Raw genomic sequence first — 13050 nt, forward strand, 5'->3', positions numbered from 1 at the left:
AAATTTGTTTGGTAATGATCGGACAAGAAACATATAAAACATAGTGTGAAATAATAATAGCAACAAGAAGAAGAAACATATATATATAATGCTGAGAAAGACTTATTGACTAATTATATAGTGTTAATCCGACAAGAAAAAGTTTTTTCCCCCAAATTATTGTAAATTATGAAAATTCTTAGCTGGATCAAATGGTTAAGGGTCAGAAAAATTAAAGAAATGAATTATATGAGGTAATTTTCCACACGTCTTTATGATATTTCGCTTTGACACGGATTAGTGGTAAACACACGGTTCCTTTTTTTCTTTCTTATTGTTGTATTACTTTTAATCAAGCTCCAATATCTGGGAAGTAAAGTTCCCAGCAGGCAAAAAAAAAAAAAAAACTGCCCAGTTTCTTCTACTCACCAAATTCAAATCAGATCCAAATCATTTTCGATTCAATGTTCATTCGGAATACTAGCTAGTTTATTCAACTCGACATCCATTCCATCAGTCGATGGAATAAACGTAAAACACGAACAAAAGACAAAAATATCAAGTACTAATTGGAAAAAGGACATCATCTTAGTTAACTTTTGAATGGTCTAATAACATTACTTTATAATAATTTCCTAAACTCTTTTTCAAATGTGCCTTCACATTATTGTTCCACGGGATTATTTTTCCAAGAAATGAATTAGCGAAAAGTAAACTCTGGATGATTTGGTGTTATATATTTATCTGTTTGAATTTCGGACTAAGACTTCTTATTTAAAAAAAAAAAGACTGGAAAAACAATTTTTATTTTTTCCTTTAATGCTTTCGGAGAGGAGACTGATGCATGGCCCCACTTACAGTGATATTTTACTATAAACCCGGTGCAGCATGTGCTGAGAGGCAGACGGGCCCCACATGGGGCCCAACTACTAATAAGGGCGTACATGGACCGGGCGTAGGAACGCTTCCATATTTACCCGGAGTCTAATCCAACTGCCCAAAAATAAATATCTGACTGCTGCCCGAAGAGTCAGAGTTCGCTGCCCGCTCCCTCCCTCCGGTCAGCTGCTGATACCCTTACACGGGCAGCTCCGCACTCCAATGAGCTCCTCTCTCTCTCTCTCTCTCTAAAAATGCAGTCTTCGTTTTTTTTTTTTTAAATAATAATAGAAACACCAAAAATTCTTCGCTTTCGCAGAGTATATAATGTGAAAGTCCAATTTTTTGGAAATTGTTCAGCTGCCTGCGGTACAATCTGAGGCTGGGGAGGACGCGCCCGCTACAACCACAGCCACCACACTCTCTCCACGGCCGACGGCGCCCGGAGATAGGAGGTGGAGCCTCCGACTGGGGTCGTCGGCGGCAGCTTCTGAAGTGTGCGCGGTCTTGCGGAGGACGAGCTACCAGCAATGGGGCAGGGGCTGAGCTGCGTGCCGAGTCACGAGCACGGCCTGTTCAGTGCTGTTCAGTACGGCGATTTGGAGGCCGTGGAAGCTCTGGTTGGGGGAGACACTGCGCTGCTCCACCAGACGACTCCCTACGATCGCCAGTCTCTGCTTCACGTAGCTGCTGCTAATGGCCAGATCGAGGTGTGCTGACTGATCCTCCATTTGACTCTCACTACCATTGCTGTGCTTTGATGTCGGAGAAAATCGATTCACAAATCGGATTCTTTTTCTGTTTCTGTTTCTGCTGAAGATTTTACAATTAACTTTCTGTTTCCGCGGAGCTCTTTGATGAAATCAGCGCGAATGATTTCATCAAGTATGTTTTGTGATCCGGAACGGAAATGAGGAAGAACAGCTGTTGAAAAGTTTTGAAAGCTTATCAGATAAACATTGACTAATCAAAGCAGAACGCAAAATCTGTGTGTTTGTTTATGATCTAAGCAGAAAGCTTTTGAAGATTTTAGTGTTTGTTTCTTGATGCAGATTCAGTTTATCTAACTATTCTGTGTCCTATCTGCACTCCAACTTATGGATTTTGCATGTAATGATGCGCAGATTCTGTCTATGCTCTTGGATCAGTCTCTAAATCCAGATTTATTGAACCGCAACAAGCAGGTTAGTCGCAGCTTCATCTTTTGTGATCAGAAGTGCTTGATATTGCGGTTTTTGATATTAACTGTTGGATCTCTGATTATCTTCTTTGGTGTTTGATGTTTTCAGACTCCTCTTATGTTGGCTGCAATGCATGGCAAGATATCCTGCGTCAAGAAGCTGCTTGATGCTGGGGCTAATGTATGTGCAATTTAGTTGCTTTCGATTGCTCCGTCGTTTTTCAGTTCTTCGATGTAATATATTAATGTTTATCCGGGGATTTATACCCGTACTTGCACAAATATGTCAGGTGTTGAAGTTTGATTCTCTCAATGGAAGAACTTGTTTGCACTACGCTGCTTATTATGGCCATTCAGACTGCCTTAAAGCCATATTGTCGGCTGCTCAATCTAGCCCTGTTGCCGCCTCTTGGTTAGTCTCTGTCCCAATTTTTAAACTTTGTTTTTATCATCCATGCATAATGATAACTGTATGTAATTATAATACTTTGTAGGGGATATGCAAGATTTGTTAATATTAGAGATGGACGCGGAGCCACTCCTTTGCACTTAGCGGCTCGTCAAAGGCGACCTGATTGTGTGCATATTTTGTTAGACAATGGAGCTCTGGTCTGTGCTTCAACGGGTGGATATGGGTAATCTTTCTGAGAGTTTCTATGATTAGATAGTAATTCGTATGGTCGTGTCATCAAGTTGTGTCGTGATACCAATAAGATTGCTTTATGCAGCTATCCTGGGAGTACTCCTCTTCACCTCGCAGCAAGAGGAGGATCTCTTGATTGCATCAGAGAATTACTTGCATGGGGTGCAGATCGTCTTCAAAGAGATGCATCAGGGTAAGCCTCATGGTTTCCTTCGTACTTTTCCAAGAAAATTTGGAACTGTAGTAGTAATATAGAAAAGTCTTTCTCGGGTAACTCAGAGCACATAATCTTTGGAAAGTGAAGCCATCTGAAGGGATTCATGCACGTAATATTTCTTGTTTCTGGAAATTCTGATGTTAAGTTTGATATTGACTGCTTGAAGTAGGCACGGAGAGTTAAAAGTATTCCTTTACCCTTTAAATTCACCGCTGGCAATAGACTTTGTTAGATTCTTAATTTAATCGATAGTTATGTCCCGACTTTCTTTCCTTAAGAGCCCTGCCAAACATTTTCTCATACTAACTCTGTCTATGCAGGAGAATACCACATTCAGTTGCTATAAAGCACATGCATGGAGCATGTGCAGCGTTGTTAAATCCTTCATCAGCAGAGCCTCTTGTGTGGCCATCACCTTTAAAATTTATCAGTGAGTTGAATCAAGACGCGAAGGTTCTCTTGGAACGGGCCTTGATGGAGGCAAACAAAGAGAGAGAAAGGAGCATCTTAAATGGAGCTGCTTTCTCAGTTTCTCCATCTCATTCTGATTCCGGAGCAGATGATGATATTTCAGAGGTAAGTTAGTTTTCCATGTCCATGCTCCATGTAACTTTGTTCAACATGTAAAAAAGATGATGGAATCTGTCTTCAGAACCTTTGACCTTGGTGAGATTGTTGAGACTAAGGACTATGAATTTGGAAATAGTTTTATTCCTGGTCGAGTGCCGATAGGTTCAATTCAAGCGGGATCTGTTGCTCTTGCATGCTTGTCAAACTTTGTAGATCATCTGTGAGGAATCATTAGGTCATACTGCTTATTAAAAGGATTATTTGTGGTTATACTTATGATTCTAAGAGGAAGATTCTCTTATTATGCAGGCAAGTGACAATGACTTGTGTTCCATATGCTTCGAGCAAGTATGCACGATTGAAGTCCAAAACTGTGGACACCAAATGTGCGCCCACTGCACGCTTGCCCTCTGCTGCCACAACAAGCCTAACCCGACCACAGCCTCCATAAACCCGCCAGTCTGCCCATTCTGCCGAGGTCCAATAGCCCGCCTTGCAGTCGCCAAGATCAAGAACTCTGATGATCACGATCATGAAGTGAACGAGATTAGTTCCTCGAAGCTAAAGAAGTCGAGGAAGTCGAGGAACTTCAGCGAGGGAAGCAGCAGCTTCAAGGGCTTATCTTCAGCCGTTGGTTCACTGGGGAAAATGGCCAGTCGTGGCTCGGGGAGGATTGCTGCCGACAATGATTGGATGGATAAGTCCTGATATTCTCGCCCTCGGTGGTCACTTTCTTACATATGGCATTGCAAATATTAGTTTTGGTAAAACCATGATTTGATTCGATCAGGATGGGGAAAGAAATAAGTCGAGGATTCGTCAAAAAGTGGTGGGCCCACCCCTTGCTTGGCATATACTGGGAAATAAGCGGGAATCCTCGTTTAAGTTGCAGGTTTGTTTCGGGCTGGTGAGTTTGGTCATCACATCTGGGTTGCGTTGTTTGCGGTTGTTGTTGTTGTCGTCTTCATCAGCATTGTAGGAGATTGGTGATTTTTGAAGTCTCTGCTGTTAGTTAGTAACTCAGGGAAAAAAAGGAGAATTCTTTGATCTTCAAAGGGAAGAAAAGGAAATGGTCAAAGTTCTTCAATGGCTGCTCTGCTCGGCTCTTACGAAAAGGTCCATCACCTCCCATGGATCAGGAGGCCCGCTGTAATTTTGACTTTGACCCCACCTGGCAATTCTTTATTATATTCTCCAAAAATGGGGAGGGTATGTAATTATTTGATATTTCATCAGGGAGGATATGTAATTATTTGATATTTCATTATCTATTTTTATGTAAAATATATATATGGAAAAAAAGAAGAAGAAGGAAAAGCTTTGGCTGCTGTTGTGAAAAAGAGGTGCCGTAATTATTTCACCGGGATTGGTCCGGTCTACCGCATCAAGCCGACACAATGATCGGGTGGTACGGACACGTAGAGATGAGGGTGGGCCTCTGACTGTTATTTGGTCTAATTTGGGTAGGGTCCCCATTTATGGTTGGATCCAAGGATTTATTTCTATTTACGGGCACATAATTGACATGGGAACCTTTCATGTACCAACTTGGTTAGTTACTATCTTTAGGCTCACGGATGTGGTTGGCCCATTCGAATGGCCTTTCCCAACCGCTAGTACTCCCCTCATCATAATAGACACGTTATTATAGTAAAATACATGAGTACATAAAATCAGCTGGGCAATTTTTTTGAGGATTTTTGAAATTTAAATTAATTTAAAATTGTTAAATAGAAAAGGGCTTATATTATAACAAATATCTCTGTCACAATCGCAACGTTGTAAGTCCAAGTGAATTTTAAACCATACGGATAGAATTAATCAGGGTGATGGAACAGTCAACTCAGCTTTTGGGCGCATTAAAAATTCCTTTTTCTTATTTCAGGCTAAATATCTTCTAAATTAAATTTTCGTGGCTACTTTAGTCAATCAATTTGACGACGAATGGTCTCTTTCTTGGGCGAGATGTTGAATAGTCTTTCCACGGTCTTTATGTCATCGTGACATCTCAAATCGTCCCAATGCTTAATCGCACAGGAGCTGCGGCATGCCGTGATATTCATCCCGTAACATGTTATTCACTAATCTTATCATCTACAAAGACTACAATTACATAAACATCGTCGGAAACTTTTCGCGACTTCTATCACGAAAAGCCAAGAAAGATAATGTAAGGATTTATTCAGAAAATCTACCGGAAAAAGAAGGACCTATTCAGGTAATATTTTGATAACATACTTCCTATTTTGTTTTATCTTTTTCTTCTTCTCCCTTTTTTTTTTTGGGCTAATGTTTGCAATTTTTTTTTTCTAATAATAAATGATATGAGCACAATTGTACAAACCCGTGGATGGCAACTCAATCAGGGTTGACCAGTCTGTGCGGATAAGGTAACACCTCACTGCCCTCCCCTCCAATCAATTTAACTTACCATTCACACGAGACTTCACATAATCAGTTTAATATATACATGGATGAAGCTTGAAAATTCCATCCTTCAATAATTGATTCGATTCGGTCGCGCGGTAGTAACTCACGGCATGCGTTTTGCCTCTATATCAATACATTAATCATGTCAATTTTATTTTTGGAAATCAATGTCACGACTAGTTATAAGTTGTCTCGTAACAAACAACATGTGGTCATGCGGTGTTCTTCAGAAGACGAGAAGAGCAGTTGTCAGAGCAATAAAAGAGGCTAAGACTGTCTACTGCAGATCCACGAGAAGATCACTGAACTTCCCGTGTCGTTCATTTGATCGCCATCCGAGCCCGACCAAGGACTTGATCTGGGAGGAGGAGCAATGCGCCCGTCCACGAACAGCGTGTTGGACTCCGGAGGCGTAAGCCCGGTCAGCCCAAGCCCATCATACGGCCCATAATACTCACCTCGGCCCAGCTGACCCCTCCTCCACCGTCGAACTGATTTTCCCCTCTCCACAGCAAGGAGATGGCTCAGAGGTGGAGCCCCGGCAGTGGCAGTACTGTAATTCTTCACAACCTCCACATCGCTGCTGTCCCTGCAGCATGTCGAGAAGGACCATAATAGGTTCGGTTTGGAGTTTCTGTTGGGTTTTTGTGAACTCTTGAGGCTTGATCTCCTGCTCGCTGATGATCTTTTGGAGAGGTCTAGAGTGCTCGAAGCTCCGATCAGCCTCCCGAATGTTATGTTCCTCTCCTGGAAGAATGATGACCCTGTCGACTTTATAAATAACCGAGATTGTATTACTAAGCACAATGCGACGACCAAAACAGACATAAATATTAATTAGTATGTCTCGAAAAGTAAATGGCAGAACGATAGGCCGAGGCATGATGTAATTGATGTCAAGCAATAACCAAACGAAAAAATAACGATAATAGTGATGATAAGATTGCACGCTGCCACCCCTGAAAGTTTCACATGTCAAAGCAGTTCATGTATATGCTAATCTATTTGTCTCATATATATATGGAACGTCTCCTGGTAATATATAAGTTGTCTATATGGGTGTCTGTCCTACGTAACGAGACCGAGACATGATTTATATATATTCTGCGTGCGCAATGCAAAGCCGATGACTACGTACAGGAACTAGGAGAAATTTCATTTTAGTTTGTTTTGTGCACTAACCTCTGAATCCAAATCCGAGGAAGAAGAAGAGCCTGTCGAAGGTGAGTGAGTCGGTGAAGCTGTGAGAGGGGTGTTGAGCGAAACGGACCCACGGGAAAGCAATTCTCTATGTGTTCCCAAACTCAGCCCCGCCCTGACATTCACCGGCTGCAGCCCTAAAGGCCATCCTCCTTCCTGTAAATTCTCGAATATAAATCGATCCCATAAGCTTATATATTTTCTCTCGGACATCAACTTGCCGACACAATATAGTAAATGACATAGCACGAGCGGCACCAGAATCGGGATACTGAAGCAGCAATATGACATAAACAAATCATCAACCAGTAGATGATCCATCTTAATGAGTTTGACCTGAGCAGTTTAGAGAGATTGTAACAAGCTGACAAGACGCATCATCGGACAACGTTACATTTTAACTGACAAGAGCACGAGTTAGAAGCTGCCTGCTGAGGTAGAAAAACTCGGAATTAATAGTCTATGGTTCCGTCGTATGGAATAGTTAAGCTTCATCGACAACTGTCGCAAATGGAGGGAAACTTGACCCTTGCTGAACATGAGACCCCCGCTGACATTTGTCAGTGGGGCTTAACGGTTCCGTCACAGAACCGTGGAAAAACCCCGAAAAACCTCGGATTTGAGTCCCAACTGATAGCCAGACATAATTATTGCAGAATATATATGCAAGTAGTATTACTAACATCAACAGCAGAACATGACAGACGGAGAGCAAGTGAAAACCTGCAGCTGTGGTGGAGCCATTGAGTGTCATGCAAGCTCTTGCTTCTGCTTCTTGACGAACTTCATTCAGATCTCGAATTGACTGATCATAGTAATTATTACTTCTCATGCAAGCTCGCAAAGAGAGAGGCAGACAGTGAAAAATAAAAAAAAAAAAAAACAGGGGAAGGAACAAACAGCAACAGCCAGTCAAAAAGGCCAAAGCTGGGGCTTTGGTTTGGTTCCTTTGCTTTCCTCGGGTGCTTTGTTTCTGACTGACGGAATAACTCTGAGCTGCTGATGATGCCTTGCGAACGCAACACAACAACAGCTTAAAACAACGCAAATGACAATAAAAAGTTAAAAACGACAGCACCGTCAGTCGACGTCAGAAGTTCACAGGCATGCTGCAGTTCACGGTATTAAATGACAAATATGCCCCGCCAATTAAGCTAGAGATGCTTGACTTTCATTCAGATAATAATAAATTAAAAACTGGGAAGTTAAAAGATGTGTGTGAGAACTGAGAACAGATTATTTGATCTCGTGAAAGATGACGTTTGATGTGTCCGGTGGCATTGGGCTATCATGCCAAGTCGAAATCCAATCGGAGTCATGAACCAAAAAAAAAAAAAAAAAAAAAACTAGTAGGAGTGCATTTACGGTCCAAAATGACAGACACGTGCTTGAGAGACGATAACCCGAATAACAACTGGCTTCTTACGATTCGGTCGATTCCATGGAGTACAAAGACGAAAAAGCTATATGGGCCGTCATCGCAGATTTCCAATTAGCAAGGCCCAATGAGTTGCAAAATCTGAGAGGCCCAACTGGTCGAAGGCCCAAAAGGCTTTATGAAAGAAGGTCCAATGGGCCCAGCAGGGGAAAGAAGAGGGCTATCGGTTGTGGGGTTGGAGGGGCCGGTAACGGTAATTCGGGTATGGAAATGGGGTGGGGATGCTGACGAATTCATAGAAGGACGAGCTACATCCGCGGGAGTGATCCGTGACAATCGAGGCTTGAGGCGAAGAACAAATTCCCCACATTTGACCGATTTCCCCTTTTGGGTGGTGCCAAATTTGCTGCAAATATCTCGTTTACCCATTCGCATTCCGTCTGCATTATCAAACTCCGGCCACCTCTCCCCCCACCCCCACTACCGCAAGAAACTCCCGCCCTCTCTGATCGGCGCCAATTCCTGGTAATTCCGAGTCCCCGTATACGATTTCAATCTTCTTTCAGGGTCTTTTGATTCCTTGGAGAAACTCCATTAGCGAAATGGGGAAGCTTGCAATCTAGATTTTCAATGGCCGGGTAGAATACTGAGATTTTTGCCCTGTTTTGCACTCCAATCGTCGGGCGCAATTCGTGTGGATCATGCGATGATTAATGATGCTCGGAAGCCGTTTCTTTTTTCTCCTGTGGAATGGCTTCTTGATAGTTGTATTGTTCATTCATTCCTCTTGGATAGTTTTGGTCTTTTGCTAGTTATTAGTTGTTTGTTTATAGTTTAATATGCTTTTTCTCTGCCTTCGTTGTATATTTATATACATTTTCTTTCTTTTGGTATTATATTGATCCAGTCCTATTCTTTTGTGTTTTATTCGATGAACTTGTTTTGGCAGTAATCGAGGATGGCAGAAGGTGAGGATATTCAGCCGCTCGTCTGTGATAATGGAACCGGGATGGTTAAGGTATGCGAGTACTCAAGACAAATTCTCATTCTTGCTGATGTTTTCCTAATTTCCTAAACATTCAGTCGTTGTTCGAATGGTAAAGACATGCAATTCTATGGGGTTCTTACTTGCACATTATTATTCTATTTCCCCCTTGTTCTATCGTTGCAAAATGGGTCCATTTGTTGGAATGCTCTCATCTGTTTTCGTAGAAATTCGCGTCTTATCTCTGATGAGTCTAGTATCTTTTATGCTGTTTGTTTTTAATCGTGAATTTAGGCTGGATTTGCTGGGGACGATGCTCCAAGGGCAGTGTTTCCGAGTATTGTGGGCCGCCCACGTCACACTGGTGTGATGGTTGGTATGGGCCAGAAGGACGCATACGTTGGAGACGAGGCCCAGTCCAAAAGAGGAATACTGACTCTGAAATACCCGATCGAGCATGGTATAGTTAGCAACTGGGATGACATGGAGAAGATCTGGCACCACACTTTTTACAATGAGCTCCGAGTTGCTCCAGAGGAGCATCCGGTTCTTCTCACAGAGGCACCCCTGAATCCGAAGGCTAATCGCGAGAAGATGACCCAGATAATGTTCGAGACTTTCAATACTCCAGCCATGTATGTTGCTATACAGGCTGTTCTCTCACTGTATGCTAGTGGTCGTACCACTGGTAAGTTATCAAAAGGATGCTGCTCTATCTATCTTTACTTCGTATGAATAAGATTGTGTAAAGTTCAGTCTATGTCATGAACAAATCATAATCTTTGCTAGTTGAACAGTCTTAGATATACCTGTTTATTTTATGTGTTCGCATTGATTCTTTTGCAACACTGGATTAAGTTGCTCCTGTCAGTCAAAACTCTTTTGTGGAAGTCAGGTGGTTAATGCAGTATTAGAGCATTTGTATCGTGTGTGGATCGTCTCGGTAGCTCAGGTGCTTGGTTGATTGCTCCTCCAGAGCTAGTTCAGTTCTTAGAATGAAGAAATGTTGAAAAACGAGTTTCTGTTCCAGTTCCTATGCTTTGCGAAACTTGACTGTTTATTTTGGTTCCTTTTCCAAGTTGGAGATGATCAGCCACGGGCTAGGATTGATTCAAGTATGTATATGGATCTTATAAATGTACCTGACATGAATCTCCTCATGCAGGTATCGTTCTCGACTCTGGAGATGGTGTGAGCCACACTGTCCCAATCTATGAGGGGTATGCCCTTCCACATGCAATCCTTCGTCTGGACTTGGCAGGCCGTGACCTCACTGATGCTCTCATGAAGATCCTGACAGAGCGGGGCTACTCCTTCACCACCACAGCAGAGCGTGAAATTGTGCGTGACATGAAGGAGAAGCTTGCATACATCGCCCTCGACTATGAGCAGGAGCTGGAGACAGCCAAGACCAGCTCAGCTGTTGAGAAGAGCTATGAGTTACCTGATGGTCAGGTTATCACCATCGGGGCAGAGAGGTTCCGGTGCCCCGAGGTCCTCTTCCAGCCATCAATGATCGGCATGGAGTCACCTGGGATCCATGAGACTACCTACAACTCCATCATGAAGTGCGATGTAGATATCAGGAAGGATCTGTACGGGAATATCGTCCTCAGCGGTGGGTCCACCATGTTCCCAGGGATTGCTGACAGAATGAGCAAGGAAATCACTGCTTTGGCCCCGAGTAGCATGAAGATCAAGGTGGTCGCCCCGCCGGAGAGGAAGTATAGTGTCTGGATTGGTGGGTCCATTCTAGCTTCACTGAGCACTTTCCAGCAGGTACGAACTATTTGGTTGCATGGTGCTAGCTCGAAAATGAACCCTTTTCACTTTGTTGCAAAAGTAGGAACTATTTACTTACCAGTTTCCACGTTACATCAATCTTTTCCTTGAAATTCTTTGTTCTTCGAGAAGAGATGACTGGGAAATCTTTTCCATATTACAAATAACAAGTCATGTCATGGTATATTCAGAACCGTTTATTTGTTTAATATAAATAGAAAATGAGCTAATAGAGGCCATCATTGAAATGCAGATGTGGATTGCTAAGGCAGAGTACGATGAATCAGGTCCATCAATAGTGCACAGGAAATGCTTCTAGTTGCGGAGCCACTCTGTTTGGAACTTCCCTTCTGTTGTCGCTGCAGTTCGCAGAAGTCTCATTTTGGTTACAGTGTTCGGCTAGAAAGAAGAATGATGAACTCCTGTTATAGTTACTTTCGATACTTTCATTTCTGTGTCGAGTTTTGACAATTGAACTATTCCATTTGATGCTAATGCAATTTGCTATGGAACTTGAGTCTCAATTAAGAGGTAAGGACCCTTCTTGTTGAAAAAGTTATTGCTGCCATTACTAGCAAACTATTAAGTATAATCAAAGATTAGAGCCCACAATTTGGCGTACTCTTCCAACCCATTTGCTGATGGATGCGATATCGACCACTAGTCTCCCCCGCAAAGCTCAGTTTATGTTCACCTTGCAGACAGTTTCCCTCTCCAAATTGTAATCGTAATGACATAGGTAGAATGGCTTCTCTGAAACTCTGGTGCGATTGGTAACTGACTTCTATGTGGTGGCACCGGAATAGATCAATCTCCGGGGGGGTAACATATCATGTAATCTGGAGACTGAGCAAACCTCATGTGCGTTCAATGTGAGCGGGACGAGTTCGGAGAAGGGCCCGAGCAAGGTTGTCAAGATCTTGATTCTATCATGATCGCGAGGGGTCTAAAGATTGGGTATCGATTGAAAATCATAAAAGTTTACCTACAATTAAAAGACTACATATGGAAAAATAAAAATGTATACTTTCATATGAATATTCCTCTCACAACCAATCTATATTCATACGATTTCGACTAATTCAGCATGAAAAACTATTCTCATTTTGAGTTCCAAAGAAGACCAAAAATTCAGATGTCAAATCTTCTTAAAATTAGGCTGGAAAAATAATCCAAGAATGTATGGTCTTTGGCCAAATTTTATGGTCAAAATGAACACGGAGTCAAGATCGTTTGAACTGTACCCATCTTACGATCTTACCATTTACAACCGATCCTACCCGATCTTAGATTTCTGATTATATAACCAATGTTGATGGTTAAAAAATAAAAATAAAAACTAATATTGGGATAGGTGTCTTGGACAAAAATCGTAGGATCTTACGATCCCATAAGCAGTACCGACAATCTTGCGCTCGAGACGAGAACAATCGCAATCACTGAGAGCAAGACACAAGCACAGTCTCTATATAGAAAAATACGGGTTTTGGAGCAGCGAGCAGTCACACCTCCCCCGGAGGCTTCGGGCATTGTTTGATTGACACAGGCACACAGCTACCCTTACACGGTGCAGCTTCCCCAAAAGCTTCGGGCATTATTAGACTGACATAATCTACCCTCATAAACAAGACGCTAGTAGTTTATTTGAACTCTCTTTAGGTCGGTATGAACTTCCCTGCAGCCTTTTTTGGCTGAAAGTAGCCACCCATGTTCTCTGATTCTAAGATGAGGTTGACCAGCCCAGCTGGATGATGTCTATGTCTCCGGCAATCAATGTCGGGATATCATGGTCTTCGGGAGGAAATCT

At 42.4% G+C, this 13050-nt stretch overlaps 3 protein-coding genes across 5 annotated transcripts; 2 read left to right on the forward strand and 1 right to left on the reverse strand.

Moving 5' to 3' along the window:
* Positions 1 to 1388: 1388 nt before the first annotated feature.
* Positions 1389 to 4808, forward strand: LOC116199277 (putative E3 ubiquitin-protein ligase XBAT31). The gene is made up of 8 exons (XM_031529574.1): positions 1389 to 1568; positions 1983 to 2042; positions 2148 to 2219; positions 2329 to 2450; positions 2533 to 2673; positions 2767 to 2874; positions 3219 to 3474; positions 3778 to 4808. Exons 1-8 carry the CDS (start codon positions 1389 to 1391, stop codon positions 4174 to 4176), a joined length of 1338 nt encoding a protein of 445 aa, XP_031385434.1. The 3' UTR covers positions 4177 to 4808.
* A 1148-nt stretch (positions 4809 to 5956) lies between these two features.
* LOC116199279 (uncharacterized protein At3g17950-like) lies at positions 5957 to 8098 on the reverse strand. Of its 3 annotated transcripts, XM_031529577.1 has the most exons (4): positions 7999 to 8065; positions 7822 to 7903; positions 7081 to 7254; positions 5995 to 6669 (listed from the first exon to the last, which is right to left on the reverse strand). In XM_031529577.1, exons 2-4 carry the CDS (start codon positions 7840 to 7842, stop codon positions 6166 to 6168), a joined length of 699 nt encoding a protein of 232 aa, XP_031385437.1. In that variant the 5' UTR covers positions 7843 to 7903; positions 7999 to 8065; the 3' UTR covers positions 5995 to 6165. The 3 variants fall into 3 exon arrangements, with proteins under 3 accessions (XP_031385438.1, XP_031385437.1, XP_031385436.1); XM_031529578.1 differs by having other exon boundaries at positions 5957 to 6645; positions 7822 to 8098; XM_031529576.1 differs by having other exon boundaries at positions 7822 to 8088.
* A 676-nt stretch (positions 8099 to 8774) lies between these two features.
* Positions 8775 to 11798, forward strand: LOC116199278 (actin-97). Its single transcript, XM_031529575.1, has 5 exons — positions 8775 to 9001; positions 9426 to 9494; positions 9756 to 10149; positions 10627 to 11240; positions 11497 to 11798. The coding sequence occupies exons 2-5, from the start codon at positions 9435 to 9437 to the stop codon at positions 11560 to 11562; spliced, it is 1134 nt and encodes a 377-aa protein (XP_031385435.1). The 5' UTR covers positions 8775 to 9001; positions 9426 to 9434; the 3' UTR covers positions 11563 to 11798.
* Positions 11799 to 13050: the final 1252 nt, after the last annotated feature.

This window comes from Punica granatum, chromosome 3 (genome assembly GCF_007655135.1).
Source record: "Punica granatum isolate Tunisia-2019 chromosome 3, ASM765513v2, whole genome shotgun sequence".
Lineage (NCBI taxonomy): Eukaryota > Viridiplantae > Streptophyta > Magnoliopsida > Myrtales > Lythraceae > Punica > Punica granatum.